The sequence below is a fragment of the Vanellus vanellus genome (genome assembly GCF_965231255.1).
Source record: "Vanellus vanellus genome assembly, chromosome: 1".
NCBI classification, from domain to species: domain Eukaryota; kingdom Metazoa; phylum Chordata; class Aves; order Charadriiformes; family Charadriidae; genus Vanellus; species Vanellus vanellus.
Window position 1 is genome coordinate 14,043,705 of NC_138905.1, and position 22,211 is coordinate 14,065,915.

General features: G+C 38.1%; 1 protein-coding gene across 1 annotated transcript in view; it reads right to left on the reverse strand.

The window, feature by feature from the left end:
- The window catches only part of CCDC146 (coiled-coil domain containing 146), a gene marked incomplete at its 5' end in the record, with an annotated part of 75,973 nt that overhangs the window by 4,246 nt on the left and 49,516 nt on the right, over window positions 1-22,211 (reverse strand). Inside the window, 11 exons of the mRNA XM_082490003.1 lie at window positions 792-920; window positions 8,036-8,264; window positions 8,889-9,113; window positions 11,493-11,657; window positions 11,776-11,864; window positions 13,132-13,302; window positions 14,518-14,613; window positions 18,358-18,544; window positions 19,495-19,722; window positions 21,057-21,130; window positions 21,755-21,931. Of these exons, the coding sequence (XP_082346129.1) occupies window positions 792-920; window positions 8,036-8,264; window positions 8,889-9,113; window positions 11,493-11,657; window positions 11,776-11,864; window positions 13,132-13,302; window positions 14,518-14,613; window positions 18,358-18,544; window positions 19,495-19,722; window positions 21,057-21,130; window positions 21,755-21,931 (1,770 nt within the window). The remainder of the gene's footprint in view (window positions 1-791; window positions 921-8,035; window positions 8,265-8,888; window positions 9,114-11,492; window positions 11,658-11,775; window positions 11,865-13,131; window positions 13,303-14,517; window positions 14,614-18,357; window positions 18,545-19,494; window positions 19,723-21,056; window positions 21,131-21,754; window positions 21,932-22,211) is intronic.

The window sequence follows — 22,211 nt, forward strand, 5'->3', positions numbered from 1 at the left end:
GGTGGGGGGGTGGAAAGGGTGGGTTGTGCCCATATAAATGGGACAGACAAAAATCCTGAAGAAAATACCATGGCTGCTCATTCCATTCCTTTACCTCCTGTACATATGCCATACAGGAATTGCCCTGAAATTAGCTTTCATACTGGACCTAAGGCTCCATTTTGAAGCCCCCTCCGGCAGCCACCGATGGCGCCGCCGTGGGGCGTGCAGCTGCCTGGCTGGCCTGGCTGCCGCTTCCATGAAGGTCTGTTCCGTGGCTCCCTGTTCGGCACAAAGTGATACCACCAAGGCCTGAGAAGGATGTTTGTTTGATCCCATGTCACATACACAGACTTTGTTAAGAGGGTAGTGGGGCTGCCTCCAGTTCACAGCCTGAGCATTGTGGCAGAACAACTAGCGGCCAGTTGCAGAAGAACGATGAGTTTGTTTGTTAGTGGTTTATTATTTTGCAGTAATTTTCTTCTGCTGCCTTTTCTGTGCCTTCACGTAGTGAAGAGGGAGGGTCTGCACTGAAGCGCCAATGATGCGGATGGACCAGCTAGCAGAGATGCTGCGCAGCCAGGTACACAGTAGAGAGCTCCTCCTCTCCAGCCTGTGTGGGAAGACGTCGAAATGTCCCACGTCCAAGTTGTCCTGGAAAGCAGGTGCTGGGCTGGAGTTCCCCTTAGCCGATCGTAATTATTTTAATTTCTCTTACAGGACTTTTATTTTAAAAATTATAAATACCATTTGCTTTTTCTAAAAGAGGTCAATCACAGTGGGAGAGTTTGTGACACGGTAAGTGATGTTACCTGCTCAATCTTTTTTAGCAGCTCAGGTGGAGATGGGTCCTTCCCTCCCAAGTCTCGCTTTCTACTCTTATTCATGGGGTCAGCAGAGATTTCCTCCATCCGTTTAATCCTGTCCTTGCACTGGGAATACTAGCAAACAAAAAGCCATAGTGGTTATTTTTTTTCAGACAAGAAGCCAAAAGCCCCGTTATTGCTACATGATCAGAGACGGAGGTCTCAGCGTGTCTGATTTACAGCAGAAGGGCACTAAAGCAGCCGGGCTGGCTGCGCTGCCAGCACCCGGGCTTCCAAGCCAGACTCCAGCCTTGCTGGGAGATGTCTGGAATGCCTGAGCAGTGTAGGACTAAGCAAAATGATACTGGTCAAACACTGGGAAGCATTTCCCTATGAAATCAGAGGTGGATGTACGTTGTTCTCCTGTCCTGTTCCTAATGAATGGGAATTTGAAAAACAGTAGATTGTGTCACAGAAGGTGATCCCTATAATGCTCAAATATAAATCAGCTTCATCTTATTAATGGTTTAAATGTCTTGAATGTTTGTTCCCCTGACTCCTCCTCCATCTGAAATTGTGTGTCAATAATTCAGCCACACAGCAGAGGTTTCTGCTCTGAGCCATCAGGTATCACAAGAGCCCTGGACTGGAAGATGATTTCCACCTTCTGAACATGTTTGGCAAGTCAGAAAAAGGCTGTCCTGGGGACTGATGCCTTCTTCAGCTTCTGCTGGTGGCCTGGATGAACAGCTGCCGGTGGTTTGTACCAAATCACGTCCTTCAGGCCATAGTGGGGTGGGCTCAAGGCCACCCTCCACAGCCGCTGTTAGCTGGTGAGGGACAGAGCGCAGCCGCTGCGGCTCTGCACTGAGATGAGACCCACCACAGCTATGGCTCCGTCCCCAGGAGGGAGAGGAGCACTGGGAAGGGTGGGAGCCCCCACTGGCCCCTGCTTCCTTCCCCCTCCCCAGTTCTCTGCAGCCCGGCCCAGCTGGTGCCTCCGGCAGCAGAGGCGGCTGCACGGGGGCAGCGGTGGGTGCCTGGGGCTCCTCTGGGGCTCACAGCAGGAGTATGTCCCCACCTAACTCACCCCCAGAGCTTGATCCTGCAGACTTTAACAGACAAGGTCTCCTTGTACAGGGGAGGAGGGAGGGCTTATGGGGTTACGAGCCATTTTAATTTTTTTTTTTTAAGCAGGAATTACAGCGTGACAGTTGCAGGACAGAGGAAAACCCTGCTGTCTGCCAGAAATTGAGTTCCACCTGCTTTGTCCTCAAGCTACTTCTTTTATCCTCAGGAATACACCAAACATTTGAGGTGGAGGGTCTTTATTCCCTACAACCTTCTGTTTGACTCACAGGATCCATTTAGGGATGTGGGAAGGATACAAGTGCCTGGCAGTTTGGTTGCAAGTTAAATCTGAAAGTACCACTTCCCTTCTGGTTAGTGCTAAAGGTCTCATCGCCACAAGCATCCATGTTTTTTCCGTTAAAGTTCCCAGGCATGTGTCCTGAAGTGACTCAGTGGTGACACTGAGCGATGCGGTACTCCCGGGACCCAGAGAGGCAGGTGTTCCCTGACCTTTCTGATGTGTGATGTTCCCATGGAATAACATTTCTCAGAATAAACTAGATGGACATCCATGTTTTGCATAAATACTTGCTGAAGGAGTGACTGGAACCATTTCTTTATGTTTGGACTTGCAAGGCTGACGGTGGTTGGGTTTTGTGCTTTGATACGCACCTGGACATCTGTCAGCACGTTGTCACTCCAACCTTGATCTATTAGCTCTAACATAACATGACCCAAGTAAGTTGCTATAAATGCTAACCATCAATTGCAGGTGATGATATTATTAAGGAAATAAGTAGTCACTGGCTCTTAAAGTTATGAGCAGTCAGCAAAAAGACAAAGTAAATGTTTAGATGTTGCTGCCGGGATGGGGTTTGTTCATTGGAACTTAACAAGTCATGTTTAACTGGAAAAGGGGAAACTGACAGGTCGTCTCAGGTGATTATGGAACATTACCAGAATACTTGACTTAAACACTTCTTTTTCTGGGTAGAGAAGTGTCGTGCAGCTCTTTCCCCCCCCACTTTGTCCAAGATTAGGCAAAGTAAAAACTTAAAATAACTATAATGAACAATTTCCTTGTAAAATTGTGATTTGGTTTAAAATGAATGTCATTCAGTGTGCAACTAGGTACTGAAACATTTATTTTAATGATAAGCAACTAAAACTCAAGACCAATAATACACAGAGCAGAAGAATGTAAGAGCAGGACCAGCACAAACAACAGGATGCAGGTATGCTTCCAGTGATGTTTCACATCTGGGCCCAAATTTCTCAACCACTAATTCAGCTGAAAATGCCTTGTTAGAGGCAGTGGTACCTTAATGATATTAGGGACAGCTCACCAAGAAAAATTTTGCAAGACTGAATAGTTAATTTAGAGAAGAAGGACTATTGCAGCAAAAGAACTGTCCAAAACAGAAAGAAATCCATAAAAAAATTCATGTTAAACTTAAACACTAGGCTTACTTTTAAATGCAATATGAACTGGGAGTGATTAGATGCAGGCTAATCCAAATCTATGGAAAACAAAGCACATTTAGAAATAACCACGTTATTCTGTGTCTGCTTAAGTGATGTGACTATAGGCATCTTTATTCTCTCCTCATTTGTAGTGTTTTTCTTGGACCAGATTTTATCTGAGTTCTAAGAGATTCTAAGTCTTAAAGCCAAAAGAAATCTCTTCTTTCTTGGACTGGATTTGATACAGGGGATAGGAAAAGGCTCTACAAGAGAGGCTTTTCTACCTTTGATTGTAATCAGTCAGGAGGAATTGTTGAAGGATGAACAGACAAGAGGGAACACATACTTAGACAAAGGGGTTGGTCTGAAAAAATGGAGCTCTGGTGCTTATTTTGGAAATTTCAGAGAAGGTAGGTGAGGTACGCAGAGCACTAGAAAAGGGCAAATATCATACCTATTTTTAAAAACAGGGAGAAAAGGAGCTATGGAACTATAGGTAACATCTTCAGTTTCTGAAGAATAAAACTGGAATGTATCATTAAGCTTGCTTTGTAGGTAACTAGAAAAGAAAAAGGGTATGAATAACAGCCAACACAGGTGTGCTGAGTCATGCCAAACCACATCAGTTTCTTACCATGATAATTTAACAGGTGTGTGGATGACAAATGGTAGGGATCACGCATCTTGATTTTTACATGGCTTCAATATTGTTTCATATAACATTCTTGTAAACAAGCTAAGGAAATGGGGTCTTGATGAAAATAGTAGGTAAGTACTACATAAGTAGAATGAGGTTAAGCTCAGAGAGACTGCAAATACTTTTTGGAGGAGATGATTCACATTCAAAATTACCTTGGTCTGAAAAGAGATCTGAATAAAAGAGAAAATATTAAATAACAAATGCAGGGTGCTACATGTAGGCAGAAAAAAATACCTGTACAAATACAGAATCAACTGAGGAGGTATTGTTTCTTTAAAAAAGGGTCTGGCTGTTACATACACTTCCATGAATGTGAATCAATATGTTATGTTGCCAGAAAGGCTACCATCGTACCTGGACGCATAAGCAGAAATATAACCTGCCATATGCCTGAATGAATCCTTTCACTCTCACCCACTGATATTAGGCACTGCGCCTCAAGAAAAATAAAGACCGTGTTGCCAAAAATAAAAGAAAGGCAGAAAAAGAATGATCCAAGAAAGATCTGTAAGGGCTGATGGAAAGAAACGGGGTTGTGTAGCCTAGGAAAAGGATGGGAGAGGAACGTGATTAACTTTCTTCCAGTAACATGAAATGTTGTTGCAGGGAGAAAGAGAATGATCTATTTGTCACGTCCCTGGTGGACAGAATACAATAGGCTTACATTGCAGCAAGAAATATTCAGGCTAACGGTTAAGAAAGTCTTTCCACTGTTAAGGAAGGACTGGGATATCTTGCTGGAGAAACTGGAGTTTCCCATTGGTGGTTTGAAAGCACGGCTTAGCCTTCTCAGGAATGAGAGGCAATCCTATGCTGGAACAGGAACAGGAACTCTTTCTCTCTCTACTAGCCCCGTTTGTCTATGACTGATGATGTAGTCTGGAGACTTTCATGGGGTTGTATTCAAACCTGGATAATTGCTGATGCCCAATGCCTCAATGAAACTGTCAGTCCCTGTTACATTAGTTGAACTTTGAGGCATGAAAGTCTCATCTACAATGTCTTGACAGCTCAGCAGGTCTACGTGTTGGACTAATTAATGATTAATGCTAAGTATTTCTCATCGATGCATGAAGGCAGATTAGTTTTCCTGGGTCACTTCAATCAGCGGGAACAGTCCCTTGATGTGCAGTCCCAATTAAAGGATACATAGTTCTATGCCCAGGGAAAACCACCTTAGAATCTCACCAGGTGTTTTTTGTCTCAGATGAAGGAAGTACAGGAGTACAGGAGACCCAGGTGAAATTTTTGTTCTTCCTGAATTGGCACACAGCCCTGACCGAGGTTTTCCCCTTCCCAATGGGTACCACAGCCACCGAGACAGGGGCTCAGTTTCCGCAGCCTATTGAATACAATGTACTTGTTCATCCATCTATTCCAAGAGGTATATCTCTAACAGAAATAGATATACCATCTCAGAACAGCTAATTTAGTGATGACTGAAGCATCCACTGAGAAGATATGAAACTTAGATTCAAACAGTGTCTCTAAAAAAGTTAAGAGATCTCAGTCAAATACAATCAGCGTATACTGAATCTTTTTCTATTTTGTGAGGCTGGATCTTGCTTTCCTTTCAGATTTCTCTCTATATATTTCAAGTATTACCAATGATGGATATCTGTTGTTGGAAAATCATTCAGCTTTCAGTACTAGAAAGTTTTAATTCCCCCATGGAGGGAGGAAAAGGAAAACGGTTCTGGGGTAATGGAAAGGTTGGGAAATGCAAGAGAGGAGAAAAATGCTACAGATAAGAATAAGATGACAAAGTCTGAAAAACACGCAAGACTTAGGGAGGCAGGAAGGGTAGGAAAAAGGGAATACTAAAATTTAAGAGGCCCAGGTCCAGGATTCAGCCTGCCTAATTCAAATGGCCTAAACTGTATTTCAAATGTAGGAGCCTGTTGAAACATCCTTCTTACATGATTCAAAGTCTCCTATACAATCGATGGGGAGAGGGAGGTGCCTTGAGAATAAAGATTTCCCCGAAGAATATCATGCTCTCTAAAGTAGGGTTATCAGCATCTCCTTCTGGAGGCAAAGTCATTTTTCTTTCTTCCATTAATAAAGAGTCCTTGTTCACTTACCTGCAAAATTTGTTCTGTGGGCTCCTAACACAAAGTTAAGGTTAGGCATGCTGCCTCCTATACAAGGTCACAATAGGATGAAAAAATAAAAACTAAGGGGAGAATTCAGAAATGAGAGTTAAGAGTCTCCATTACAGGAGGTCTAAGGGCCTCTGACAGTTCTCTCTCTGAATGTTTATCATTATCTAAATTGAGAGACAGGCAAATGGTAGTCGAAAGGGCGCTCCTGTTACCACCTCTTCAGATTTCAGCTTGGTGTCAGAGCTTGGTTTTAAAGACAGCACAAGTGATTCAGATCTGTATTCACCGCATCGAGTCAAAGTCTTGTACAAATGATCGTTATCGTAAGATTCTTTGCAAATCATAACTGAACAGATGCTGAGTCAGGTTTCAACGTGGGGCCAAATCTGTAATCGGTACAGGAATTAGCCTTCTGAATTTGGCAACCAACACCAGAATTCTCACTCAGGCTTATGGCTTTTATTTAAATCATGGAGATAAAGCCGAACAATTTGAAACTTTGTCTCACTAGACATAATGGCTCTTGGCAGTGGGAGGAAGAGTATTAATGCTAGAATGGTTGAGCGTACGGAGATAGCTGGCTTAATGGCCAGTTTGAACTCTGTTATAGTCGGTCACCATAGTATCTAGTTACATTTTAAAGGCTGATAAGTGGTTATTTGCCATTGTTCACGGGAAAATCTCTGACTTGGGAATATTTATTAAGACTACTCCATGTGTAATACCACACCACTCTGTATTTTCCTACTTTTAAATTTTATATCAATATTGCAAAAAGATTTAAAGCACCTGTAACAATACCCTCCCTTTAATGGTAACTTCAAGCTCATGTGAACCATCATCACAAAGGAGGAAGTTTTAGGAATGCAGAACAGAAAAATCAAAGTTTCATGATTGACTCTGTCAGTTCACAAGAATCATCTGCGTTTTGTTACTGTATTTGACTCAGTGACTCTCAGTCTCATTCTAAATCTTACCTGAAAACATTTTTTTTTTCTTTAGTCTATCATCTTTTTTTCATACTCCTTCTGTTCATTGTTTAAATCTGTAATGGCACTGTAAATTTCTTTGGGGTACAATTAGCATAAGGTATTGCACAACATTCTGTTCTTTTAGCAGAGCATGCAGTTTCTTTAAACCAGAAGTAACAGAAAAGTGCAAGCACTATTTAAGAGTGAGTCACAGCTCCCATCGATGCAATTACAAATGGCAATAGTACATCCTAATTTCTGATTTTGTGCAGACACTAACAGAATATGTATGGAAGAAATTACCATCTGGAGATAAGGTCAAAAGTAAACGAGCCATTTCAGAAAGCAAGGAAAGAATGTCCCAAACAATGATGAACACTGCAGTTTGTTAGTTGTTTAATGTCATGTCGTAACTAGAACTAAAACTTACACTGTTTTTGTGTAGAAGAAAATATATGTGGATTATATCATTGTATCATTGTAGGCAGCAAAGTTTCCAGAGTAGGCTCAGGGTCAAGTGTGAATTGAGTTATTATTTTAGAAATTTGAAGAGCTAAGTATATCTCCCACCCCTCCACCTACCCCCATCAATACAGTTTTAACACATTCATCTACATTCCCATTTTTTCCCCATGACTCCTATTCTCCAGCTTAGTCATACTGACATTTCAGGCTATGGGGAGGGTTAGCTGAGATTCCGTACCCAGGAAGCATTTGGCGCGTGCATAACAAAATGTATTAGCCAGTTACATAAAAGTGTAGGAACTCACATATCTGAAGTTACAAACACGCATTAGTGCTTTGCTAGACAGGTGTATTACTGAACTTTTTCTTTTAATAAACATTGTACATGAAGACTTTTTTTTTCTATGGAATGACCTTAAGTTTTAAAATACACTATAATACAAACAAAAAAAAAGGGCTTGCTTTCCCACCAACCTGTATCTGAAGTACCACCAGATGTGCATCCAGGGCATTCTTCATTGGGAGCGCTTTGAACCACAATTTAATCAGTCTCTTCTTCTCAGCTACCTTCAGCTTCAGAAATCTGATCTTTTCATCCATATTTTGCATCTCAATATCTCCGTTTCTACACAACATCTCTTGCACGTTTATTTTTTCATATAAAATGCATAGTTCTTCTTCTCGATCTCTGAGCAGAAGACCACTGCAATAAGCCCAAAATGAAAAGGTAAACTTTTTAAAAAATTGACTCATATTCAGTTTATTACATTCAAGAACATAACCGGCAACCTTGGAAGACAGTAATAAAGTGGGAAACTGTACAAAGGTTTCACAAATATTGTTTTACTATCATGACAACATTTAAAACAGGTAACAAAATAATTGCAATGTGAAAATCAGAGAAGAATTGCAAAGATTGATTTGGTCTCTCATAATTTTAAAAGCTCTTCTGGCCTTCCACAGCATTCATTTAGAAATGGATTAACATGGTGAGGGAGCTCTACAGCTGCTTTTTTTATGCCTTATCTGTGCGCAAAACACAAACAGAGCAGGAAGCCACAAGCTCTCAAGGCATTCAGTAGGCAATCCACCATATTTTTTAATAATAGTTCTGAAGAAGGAACTTCCTCACCAATGGAGAACAAACACCTGTGTAATCCAAAGCAGCCCTGACACTGCAGTGAGGCAGACTCAGGCTCTTTAGTGAAACGCTGTAGTGAGGCAGCCTTTTAGCAGTCCTAATTTCGAACGCTCATAAGTTGAAAAATATTGTTGGTTCATGACTGTCAAAATCAAATACTATATTAAATCAAATTTACATGTATACCTCTCATTTTGTTGCTGAATAGCCCTTTCATATTTTTTGCGTAGCTGCACAATTTCCTCTTCAATGCAGGTGACGGTATTGGTAAGCCTCTCAAGAGCCAGACACTGTTGCTTCTTCTTTTCTTTCATCTCATGCATCATTTTTACAATTTTGCAATAATCACTTTTGAGGCTGTCTGTAATTGCTACATTATTTGTATTCTTCAGATGTTGTTTCTGCAATTTTCTTTAAAATAACAGAAAAGTAGGAAAGTTTTTAGCCCTTTCAAGTTGAAAGCAATTTCAGCAACTAAAAGCAGAGCGTAAACTAATTCCTCAAATACACAAAGGATGTTCTATGTTGCTCTGCTTCACAGAAGCATTACAAGAAGTAGAAAGACTCTCTGAGAACAGCTTCTCTCTGCAAGCTCTTTCCAGCTTGAAGAGAACTGGATTACGGCCCAAGACAATGCTATAAATGGAGCACTGCGCTACAGCTCTTTTCTTCTTCACTGGGTTGCCCAAGGGGACAGAAGAAATAAAGTTCAAGAGCAGGAGCATAAACTGTGATACAAAGTCTTAATGTGTAGGAATCCTGCCCTTCTATTTAAAGAACAATATTTAAATAATTTTGTGGTTGCGATTCAAAGGTCTCCTAGGTTATTGTTTATTAAACCCTGCATCACAGCATTCACACAAGAAAGCAAACTATCAGTTTCCCTGTTTGGCAGATGAGGAGAAAACCTCACAATGAAAGGTTAGTGACAAGGTCATATTATAGACCCATGAAAATGAAGACTAGGACTCATTATTTCCAGCGACCTTGCTGGCCACTAGCTGATGGTCCCTCACTTAAAATAGAGATTCTTGTTGCCACGCGGATCATTCATTTGCTCAAGACATGGAACTTAGAGTTACCGCATTTGATTGTGGTAAATACCACTTCTTAATCAAGTATCACTACTTTATTTGCACTGGGGAGATCTTCAAGTCAACATGCAAAAGAGGTAGTGAAAGGAGAAGCACAGTCTCCTGTTAAAATACAGAACTGCAGATGAAATATCCTGCCTCCCCTTGTGGGCTCCATCGTTGCACCGCTGAATTACTGTGTACAAAGCAGTGAACTTCTTTCTGGTTCATTTCCCCCATCTGTGTAAAACTTTCCAGTTCCACAGAGTGTTACCGAGTTGAATTAAACTTCTGTAAAGCAAGTTTCAGCCTGAAAGCATGACAGTATTGCAGAAATGCAATGTGTTATTAAATATTTTCTGAAAAACCTTTCTCTTACTCGGACTGATACTCTGTCTGTCCTCCAAATTGTGTAGGTTGCAGTTGTCAGTGATACTATGTCTATTTCTGGGATCAAAAATATTTTCCATAGGCAAGAGAGTTACTGGTAATTCAGTAAAACTCTTGCTAGTTTTACATCTAGTTTTGCATTTTGATGCCCGTTGGATCTTTACTGGAGTAGGGTTATCTATAATAATTAGATATTTCTGCTGTCTAGACAATATATAGCCTTTTTTTTCCCTTGCTTTCACCAGTAATTAATAGGGAAGGCCTCAAAAATTTTAGCACAAAATGTCAGCTTGTGCACCTTGACAAAATCACTTAAATCACTGAAGTTCCACTTCTTTCCCAGCTACCTCCAGCATGACGTTGAAATTGAGCTATTCAGAGATTCATAGTATACTTTGAGTGAATGTATCCTGAATTCATTCTGTGGCCTGGTTGTGCAAGTTTTTGGCACCAAAAATTTTTTTTGGGGAAAATCAAACTATTTTTAAACTCAGTTTTGGCTGTGCTGTTTTGCATACACAGTTAACTATTTACTAGCTTCCTCCTTTCCCAACTACCGATCTCGGAGACATTGTTGTTCTGTCTATATCGCAGAATGTCATCACTAGGATGACAAAAAGACGACAAAAAGACATCTCCACTAAATAATAGGCTAGGAAAAAAGAGAGTCACATGCACCCACTGCCCAGCTCATCCTCTTTGTTCTGACTGTAATCTTTCATTTTGACTAGGATTGTCTGGAAATTGAAACCATGTTTTGTTTGATCTGAAATAAACGTTATCCAATAAACTTCAATTTGAGTTTGAACCAAGAAACCCAGTTCGTTCTAACTTAATAATTAGACAGCCACATTGCTAGCTAGTGACTCATTTGATAGTACCGTGCACGAGTCTATTGTGGAATCACATGTGTATGGACCTCTTTTTGTACAAAGATAAGGGACCGTAAGTACAACAGTGTTGTTCACATTGAATGAAATAGCATGAGAATGAAGATACACAGGCTCAAGAACTGTGATACAAAGGAAATGCAACGGGAATTTATCCCTTCAAAGTATGAGATAGTAAGAAAGTAGCCACACAAACTTCAAAAATGCTTCATGCCATGCAGCGATGCTCAATCTAATTGTGACAAGTTCGGGTGACAAGAAATTGGAGCAGCTTATATAAGGGTGTTGCTGAATGTCCTTGAATCAGGTTTTAACGATCAGGACAATAACTATCAAGGGTGATATAGGCATAGCTGAAGTTAGACTAGATTATCTCTTAAGATTCTTTCTGATCTTCTATTTCTATAACTGTGATCTACAGCTTACTGAAAACTCACCTTTCCTTGGTTATAACAGTATTCCTTAAGTTTTCTATTTCATTTCCTAGCAATTTTACCCGGTTTTTCATTTCACTTGCTTTCTGCTGAGCAGCGTGCACCAAATTTATACATTTATTCTTTTCATTTTGGACAACATCATACATTTTAGCACATCCTTGGAGTCTGAGGAAATGACAAGTGTAAAAGAAATAATTACTATAATTTTATGCATATATTGCTTGGATAAAAATTTCTTTAAAAGACGTTTTTAGCTAATGTATTGTTATTATTATTTTCTTACTGGTTTTGGATTTCTCTTTTCCTCTTTTTATACACTCTTATTTCAAGATCCTTTCTTTTTATTTCTTGAATAAGATTTTGGAGTTGTATCTGAAATTTAAACAGAATTCAGTGAGCACTTGAGATGATACATCAAAGAAATGACTCAGAACAGCTATTCCTCTTGGAGGAGGAAAAGACGGCGAGGCGAGATTATTCTAAGAACTTATTCTAATTATAATGAAATGCTTTTACTGTAAAAACATTAAAGAACACAGTCTTTCTATGTATATTAAACTTACAACGTCTGTTATTAATGTAGATAATTTGATGCTGAACCTTAAAATGCTTGGTCCCTTGTAGTTGGAGTTCTACTGTTTCTACTAATCAGCCTCTCAGTTCCATCACTATATAATTGGTACATTTACATTTTGTTACGGCTCTGGACCTTTTGATTTCACTCGTGTTCAGTTCTTAAAAGCCTGTGTCATGAACCTTCAATGGATGGGTGTTTTCTCACCTCCCACTGGTACCAAGAGAAGGAGATTGATACTAAAAAAACTGGTGGATGTTGCATTGCAACTCTGGGCATGTGTGTGTGTATGTGTGTTCAGTGTTCATTACTTTGTACTGTTTATTTTTTTGATCTGTTTATGGACTGATTTTTATTGAAGGTGCAAAGCCTGACATGTTTGTGTACTCTATTTTTATAGACAGACAAAGATTCCCAGAGTGCTAGGAGGGTAGCTTATATAACTCATCTGAATACAGGCGTACATTGTGGAAGCATAAATAGTTAATTCCCACATACAAGCCTGGTAGTTAGTATAAACTGTGCAACATCTCAGCACATATATGATATCACAATGCCAGCAAACTGCAGACGGCAAACCCAGTGAGCAGTCCTAGTTTCTGTGACTGTAGGAAAAGTTTTCTTTCCATCTTTCTTCACATTAATATAACAATTTACACCTGGAAACATGTCAGGAAAATAAAAATTGCTGCCTCTCCTTAGAATGATTAGCAGTTCTGTTTATCTTTTAATGTGCATATATTTGTAAAATAAAGACATAGTTGCACTTCCAAGGACCTCAGTTGAGGCTATCTGCTTTTCTGCCTCTTTATTCCATAGGCTTGAAAGAAAACGTCCTTTTAAATACCTTGTTTCAGTTGTGGTGTGATACTTTAAAATACTATTGCCCTGCACTATAAATTGCCAATAAAATAATACAGTATTGTGAGCTTCCTGTGCTATGATGGAACTGCAAAGTAAAGTGGGAAATGAGAGTCCATAAGGCTCTCCTCACTAGTAATTTACTGTCTCCGTATACCAGCTTTGACTTTAGAAGTCTTCCAATTATATGAGATAATTGTTTACCTGGGCTTTCTGAACATCCCTAGATTTCTGTTCCCTTTCTTCAACTTTGAGCCAAGTCAGATGTGCAAGTCTGGATAACTCATCTCTGCATTTTTCCTGCTCTTTGAAAAGCCGGCCTTCTTCAGCAATACATTTTTCTAACACGCAGGCATCCATATCTGACGTCATTTCCTAAAGAAAATTAAATTCAATTCCTTATGCGTCGATGCATCTGTGTTGGCAAACCCAAAGCTGGAAATACTTCGGGTTTATCTGCGAAGTACACATATACACAGACTACACGGATTAAAAAAAAATCTCAAATATTACTTTAAAAAGCCAGCTGAAACACATAATATAATAACATGTCAAAATATTTTACTACACCCAGAAGCATTTCTGTTCCTCAATCTAGCATGTCTTTCAGCTATTGCCCACTGGGCAGAATGGTTCCTTACAGCCATATAATCTTTAAATAAGTTTACTGTCAGGTCTTGACATTTCCATACTACACAACGGAAGACACAGCTTTCACATTAAGAGGCCAAATTTAGACATTTAAACCCGAGCAAAGTCTCTAGATGCCTAGAGGTGTCGGAGATTCAGTCAATACAGTCAGTGAACTCTACAGAGCTATTCGCTCTATGCAGCATAGACTAACCTCTTTGAGGGGAGGTGAATGGATGGCTTCCGAGGCTCCACTGACTACCCGACTAGATTGTTATTGACTATTGCGGCACATTAGATACATATACCATACACAAATAGTGACGTGTAAATAGTGGACACATATGTATTCAAAGACAAGCTGAATCCTACCCGATAAGGCTAACAAGTTCAAAGACAGCACAAAAGGAAAATGGATGCAAGGGTAAGAAGATAAGGAGGTATGATCTTAAGAAGAAGGTATGTCTGAAATATGTGGCTTCTTAAAAAGTCACTTATACAGTGGTAAGTACCAATACTCTCACAATTGATTTATCTGCGTTTCCACACTATGTATTGCTGTGCTGAGTATAGCCAGACATCCACAAATGACAAAACCATGAAGATGAAAAATTATAATATACAAATGCTGAACTGTCCTTGTTTCAACAAGGCACTGTGCCATATCCAAAGGAAATTTCTACCCGCCTTATTTCTAGCTGTTATTTAGTTAATGATATTCAGAAAGACTTAACCTACAAAGCAGATTTGCTTTCTCCTTCCAGTATGTGACCTGTAACTCTAAAAAATCCTTTTTAGATATGACAAACAACTGGTCCTTAAAAATACTCTCGCATGTTGTCTCACCAGAAAGCTGCAACTGGAAACTCCCATGATTTTTTTTTTCAAACAGTCCCTTTATTCTCATGATTGAAGCCCAAGCCTTACAGTGAAAAAGTATGAGAAAGCAAAACTCAGCACCTGTTCAGCTAAACTTCTCTTGGTCATCTCTATTTCCTTCTGCAGTTCTCGCCGTCTTTCTAATAATACTGCATTACTTTTAGGGATGGCTTCCGCCTACAAAAATAAACCAAGAACACTGCACTGAGTGATACAAAAAAAAGATGTGAAAAATGTAAACTGCAGATAATCTATTTGAAGTAGTTACACATATTAAGAAATTCTTTTTCTGTCTTGCTACAATACCTAGTCCAAAAGCTCTTCATTGAGTAGAGTTCCTCAGCAATGTATCCAAGTTTTCTCAAATGTTTATTTTAAGAATTTAATTACAAACACTCAGCTTCACAAAGCCCAGTTTAAGTACTGAATTTATATGGGTTATGTTATTCAGCAACTAAACCATCATGAAATAATCACAAAGAACTACTATGCAAAGATGTCACCTTCTAAGTTCACAGAAAATTTTCTGAGTGAAACTCTGATCTTATTGAAGGAAAAAATGGATTTACTACTGATTTTAATAGGGTCAATATTTCACATCTGTGTAGATTTGCTATCATAGTTTTTGCTTTTAAAGTAAGATTTTTCCTCCTTAGGATCTAGAAAGTAAAAGCTAACAACACAAACAGGGTTTGGTGGGTTTTTTTGTACATTATGGGAAAATTGTTTATTCAGTCAGATCTTAAAATGAAGTGTGTGAAGGAAGACAAGTTAGAAACTACTTCCTGATTAAAATATATCCAAACAATCCCACTACAACTACTGTTGTCATATAACTCGTAAGGCAAAGGTTGTATTGGCCTCACAGTGACTAACTTCACTTACAAATTCTTTACAGTTATAAAGAAATAAGAAATAAATACAGCAGGCTAACTATGCAGGCATATGCTGCCTGTCCGTAATTGCAAATCTGTAATTCATACAGGTGGGAAAAAAATGACACTAACAACACATCTGGAAGCTATTCAAAGGTAATACACACAACCCGGTGGTATCTTTCTCAGATTTCAGCCAGATGTTGGAGTTCAAAACAATACTTCAATATAGTTAACGGGATGTTTTGCACTTATGGTTTTCAATTCTGTGATAGCATTATAAAATTAGATGTTGTTTACTTGCATCAAGGGAAAGGGAACCAAGGCACAGTAAAGGTCAGCCTTTGGAGTTACTTTGGTTTCAGCTGCCAACCCTGAGACAGATTTGGTTTAACTTAGGTTTGCTAAAAGGTCAATAAAACCTAATCTAAGCAAGTTGCTTTCACTCTTGTGGAAGGAGCAAATATGGCCTTTCTGCAGAGCATATGTCAGTTACCACTGCTGTATAAAAGGCTGTGGTGGCTGTAAGTAGGCATTTCCACATTTTCAAGATGGGATTCTAAAGATGCCATCAAGTTCCCGAATCTAAAAGTAGAAAGTTCCTATAAACATCTTTAATCCATTAAGGACTTTTGTTCACATAAAACATGACTAAACTTAGGCACTTTTGGCTGTCTCTGCGACGAGACTACGCCGAAGAGAAGGCGTGTGTGGAGAGGAACAGCAGTTCTGCTCTGGTCTGGTGATAGCCGGAGCGGCCAGTTCTCTTTCACACAGAATGTCGGCGTTTAGCAATAGCTGACCTTTCACAACTTACTAAGAAGAAAAACACATTTGAAGGAAGTGTTCTAGTAATTTCCTTATTCTACAAACCAGTCATTCTGCACTTAGCACGTGATTTAAAGTAAGAGAAACTTGGGAAAGCACACTGATGTACTGCTGCTTCTGCAATCACATTTTTATACCAGCAATTAATTCTTGTGATTTTTTTTTTTCACTTGGAACCACGCTGAATAAATATAAAACTGGCTTTTTAAGTAGTTAAACAAACTTTACTACTTAAAATATTTTAACTTTTCCTAGGTGTGCTCCTAAGTCTTCCAAATTAAAATAGTCTCAAGACAGCAAAGGCCAAGCAGAATCAAGCTTGCCACTCTAGTCTTTCATACTCCTGTACTGCATTTCAACTGACCGTGCTGGAGAGGAGAGGTGGTTTCACGTTTACTCTTCTAAAAGATGCAAGAAAGGAATCAAAGAAAACAAACAGTGTGGGGAAGATGGGTTAAAACAACTATATTGCCATGGCCTGTTTGCGTTAGGGTAGCATCCTGCAATTTCCGGAGTAAAACGCTGCAGAGAATTCCAGTTCTATCTCTGCTGGCATTCCCTTCCCCCAACCCCCATGATGCTGCTACTTGCAAAACACATACAAGCCTATAGTATAACCTAACCCAGCATTAGCACTGAGGGAACCCTTTGCAGTGCCACTTAACCTTTAAGGGTCTCGTTACAGGTCTCTTGCCCTTTCACAGAGTGTAAAGGGGTTGGGTTGGGTTTGGATCTCATCCAAGACAGTAAACTCTAACCACAGCTGCCGGTGAATTACGGCATTTGATTTTAGTATTTTATGCTTTTGAACAATTGTGATTCTTCCTCCAGGTATATTTCTACAACAGGAACACAGGAAAAAATATCATTTCCCAGATTCTCTTAGCTGATACTGAACAAAAACTCAGTGTGAGCTTTAAGATCAAAGTTTAGAATATGAGACAGCCATTTAATCAATAAGTCAGGAAATTCAATCTAAAAATTTTTGTGTAGTTATAGAGCTTTCCTCCCTCCTCCCAAGTGGGCTTATATTACTAGATAATTAATACACATGTGAATACAGGAGGAATTTCAGGGGACACAGGGGAAAAATGGTATTATTTAATAATATTAAATATTATTGAGTAATGTTTAGAGTTGTTTAAATAGCAAAGCTAAGTATGTGTGGGTTTTGATATCATACAGGTATTTTTAAAAACTTTACAGTGGTATAAATAAGACATTTTTCTGCCTTGAATTGCTTAGAAGGGCCAAGAAAAATTTCAAGGACAGTGTGTCAAGGTAGGAAACATCAAGTCATGTGAAAAAAATATTCACCTGACTAAGCAAGATTAATTTTTTAAGACTGACTTTAATTTATACTAAGCAAGGAGCTAGTATAGGAGAAAAGCTTAAGAAAGAGGGAATGGAATAACCAGTGATAAGAGGAAGAGAACATGAAAAATTTACAGACAAAGTAAATTTTTAAGAAAGAATTGGAAGGAGAAAAGAAAGGAAATGCTTTGAATAGACAAGCAGAATGAGACTGGCCTTTAAAATCAGCATAGTAGAAGGCAGAAATAAAACATAAAAGAGTAAATAAGTACAGGAAGAGGAATGGGTGAAATACTAATGCAGGGAGGAGATGAGGAAGCTGAAAATTGAGTGGAAACAAAGACAACACAGGGAATTATTTTGTATTATTTAATAGTATACTTCATATAGTGCTAGTTTCCTGTCCCCTGGAATAATGTTAAATACATTATAAATTATTTACAGTAATGTACAAACAACCTTCAAATTTTAAAAAGATGTATCTTTTCATCATCTGGGAGCCAGGGAGTACTTGGCTCTATTTTTCTGATACAAATTTCTTTGATGCCAATGGGAAAGTCACTATTATTTCACTCATAAATGACCACAATTCCACAATGCTTTAAATGAAGACATGACACCACAGTGCCAATACAATCTCCTAGTTCTCCTTGACAGGATGCTCCCACCTAAAATCCATTTCTTTAGAATAGTCCAAATATATATTGATGCACTATTTTTACCACAGCCAGAGCACCTAGAGGTTTCTTTGGTAGTTGTAGCAACACTGTTGACACTTTTATATGCATAAGACTTAAAACAATCTCCTTCCCTCCCCCTTTTAGGACTAGTCAAAAGATTTCATAGATGATAGATTTCTTGGAAAAAAACTTAGAATACTTATGATCAATGCATTCATACAGACCTCTAATTTGAGTCTTTTATGCTGTGACTTATCTTGTTCCAAGGAATCATAAATCATATTCCGTTGTAACTCCATCTTTTTTAAATTTCTCAGTTCTCTGTCTTTCTGTGTTTGCTTGTGAATAAGAATATCATGTTGCTTTTTTTTCTCCAAGACACATTTATTTAAATTATCTTCCAGAGCTTCTCTAGATAGTTAGACACAGAATTTTAGAAACAGGTAAATTTTACCAAGACATGTATGAAAACAGGCATGATCATTTTAATGGGGTTTGAGTACTGCGTCATTATGGCTAAGCAGCAAGATAAACTCATAAACTACTGACACAAATTACCTAAAAAGGTAGCATTTTATAACTTTAGTCAATGATAATATTCCTAATGATGTCAATGAGGTCTCACAGTCTGTTCTAAATATGCTAAAAATTCCAGAGGAACTATTAGCTATAAGAAGAAGGAAACACATTTTTAAGTATGAGGGAATATTTATAAGTTTGCTTCACTCAAATATTTCACTTTAAAGTGCCACTGTCCTTTAATACAAACTTTAAAGGAAAAAGCATTATTGCTGGGTGTATGGCTATGATTACAACTCTACATTTACCTCTGCAAAGAAGTGTCATTTGAAGCTTGCAATCAACCTAACAGTTTATTTCACTTTACCAAGTATATATAAGCTCATAATTCAAGGGAATATTAAAGACATGAGTAATCAGTCCACACTGAAATAAGGAGTATGTGGGTGCAGAAATCTATGATCCTCATTTGAAAATGAAAATAATGGCATGTTTTTTCTTGCTCAATTTTCTTTCTGTGGGTTACACAGAAAAAAAAATATATTTTCACTGGAGAGAGAAACCTTCTAAAATATCTCCCTTTCAGAGCAAAATCCAGCTTCACTCTCCCAGGATTTTATCAAATGCTTATGCTTTTTGATGTTCTTCTTCAAGCCAGATCCTAGATTCCAGTAGTTTATATAAACACTTCTGAAGTCAAAAACAAGCCTGATGATTTCTAGTCTGCACTGGTTGCAGCATAAAACTTGAAAACATAAGCAATACAGCAGAAAAAAGAAATAGAACTCTGCGAACAGAGAACTGTTCACTCATACTACTTCGCTTATCTCTACTACTCTAACCTGTCTGATAGGATCGCTGATTCCTTTTCTCTGCTAATTTCTAGTAATTTTGTCAAAGTAATGCATTCTCGTTCTTTGCTTTCTAGCAAAATTTGTTTCCCATCCAATTCCTTCATTACATCTTCTCTTTCTTGCAAAATCTCTTCAGTCCTCTTTTCAATGGCTTTCAGGGTACCATTCAACTCTTCTATCTGGTCATTAAGGGCTTCTTTCTTCTTCTCTGCATCGCTGTGGATATATTTTAAGGAAACAGTAGGGGTTAACATTTCCACATGCATATTTAAATGGCAAAATGTAAGTTGCTAGTTTTCATGGACACACAAAATAATTTCAACACCACAACTATCTACGTTATATGTTTGAAAGCAGACTACATACAGTGAAGATCTTCAAATGCAAATATAGTTCAACAATAAAATCGAAGATGGCCATGGGACTATCAAGGGAGCTTAGCACCATGACAGTATTAAAAAGACTTCTAGTAAACTGATTTCTGTCCGAATCACTAGTTACATGGGTGTGACCCTTCTAAATATTATTCCCAAAGCTGGAAACTCTATTTATTTCATTCTGTGATGCAACACAAGTAGAAATACTCATTTAAATGCTTTATTAATAACAATCTACACAATGTACTAGGTTTTTAAAATTGATTTTCTGAAACACTATAAGAAAAACTTCGTATATTTATGATAGCACAGTTGCGTTAAGCAGTGAGGAAAATGTAGAAGAAAACCATTATACAAGTTTTAAACCCACGAAATTTAACATAGTCAAACAATTTCTATATTACAAATACTGACTGCAAGCAGGAGACACAAAAACTTCACTGCAACCTCATGAACAAATAGGGTACAAAAAACATCCTTCATCTGGGAGGAACTTGGATCTGTGAGTGACCTGGCTGAAACTGCACAGTGCTAATTAGATTTTACATGTACAGAAGGCAGCACATGTCATGGTTCAGAGGAGAAAAAACCCAGCTACATAAAAGAGATAAAGATAAGACTGGCTACTGGCTTACACTTTCTGTACTGAAATATTAGAGACTAGAATTCACATCAGGAGCTTACAGCAAAGCATCTCTGACGAAAAAAACTGGTACAGAAGTATCAAGGGAGAATGATTATTTAGCTCAGGCCAGACTGCTAGCTGGGAAAGCTACCGGTTTCACTGAGGCCAACAGAGATAAGCTAATATACAGTCACTGAGGACTAGCAACTGTAAAAAAGGCTAATCTCTAGATTACATGGTAACATTATTTTCCATTAAAAATCTAAGTAGTTCTGACATATAGTAATGCATCAGAGTAAGATGATTAAGCAATATTTGATCAAGCTTTGTTCTAAATTTTTCTTTGCCGTACTTAAATTTAAAATGTTTCGCCTCATATACTGTATTTTTCAGTACAGTGAATGGATTTTAAGTGGATTATAGATGTTTTTTAAAATGTTGATCCTAATTTGAATCAACAGCTATACTCAGCTGTCTCTATAACAAATGGATGAAAAGCAGTCATACATACATGTTTATGTATATATAATTATTTATTAAAAGCATACATTTTTTTCCGATTCATCTTCTCGGTTTCTTTTCCAAGTTGTGCTGGAACGCCAAGGATCTTAACTAGCTCATCCTAGTGACAAAACAGAAAGTTTAGATTGATAGCCTCAAAATGTGGTGAGATTTCATAGAAGTAATATTCACCGATAACTGCTGTGAAAATGGGCAAGAAACATATTTTCGAATTACTTAAGCTTGTCCCAGGGGATTGTAGCTGCTAGTTTTAAAACTAAACATTATATTCACCTTTTCATTCTGTCTGCAAGATAAAAATTATGCTTGAATATTATTAATACATCTGATTATGTTATTTATACCACGGAAAGGAAAGCAGCAAAGACCTAGGTATGTTTTTTAATTTTCAGCCTAAATCTGTATTACCTTGGATCTAAGCAAATGTTAGAGCAGCCTACAATAACACAACATAGCAAACATGTCATTATAGAAACCACTTTTTAAATCAAAATTATGACTATTATTATTTCCTAAAGGAGTAATAATGGATATGGCACAGCAGCATGTTTCATGCTTATTAAAAAATGATGTAATATATGAGGTAATGCCATCTAATTAACTTGGAACGACAAACAACATCCAGAATATTCACCGTTTCCTTGGACAAATACACGTACCCATATACACATACATGCGCACACAGAGACATATATATATACACACAATATTAATTTTGTGTTACTTTTAAATTAGCCTGCCTCTCCAGAAGCTTTTCCACTTCTTTCTTGTCTGTTAACATCAGCTTTTGCTTGGACGAAACATCTTCCTTTATTGCAATAATTTCTGCTTTCCTCTGGATTACTTCTTTGCAGAGTTCATCACAATTTTCCTTCAACTGTTTAATTTTCTTATCCACTTCCTTTAAAAATGAAATTAAAAATCAGATATTTTTTATTTTCCCTTTTACATTGTGCAGGCAGGCTTGTGATATCACAGTATCACAGTATCACAGTGATACGATAGAATATGATATGATAGAATCATTAACACTGAATGATGATAACATTGTTTACAACAAGTATAAAGCATCGTTTTTTACCAGCTGTGTGTTTCTTTTATCAATAACCAGCAGAATTTTATTTCCAACAAACCCACAAATATCCATCATGATTTATGACTGCAAAGGTATTTTCCATACT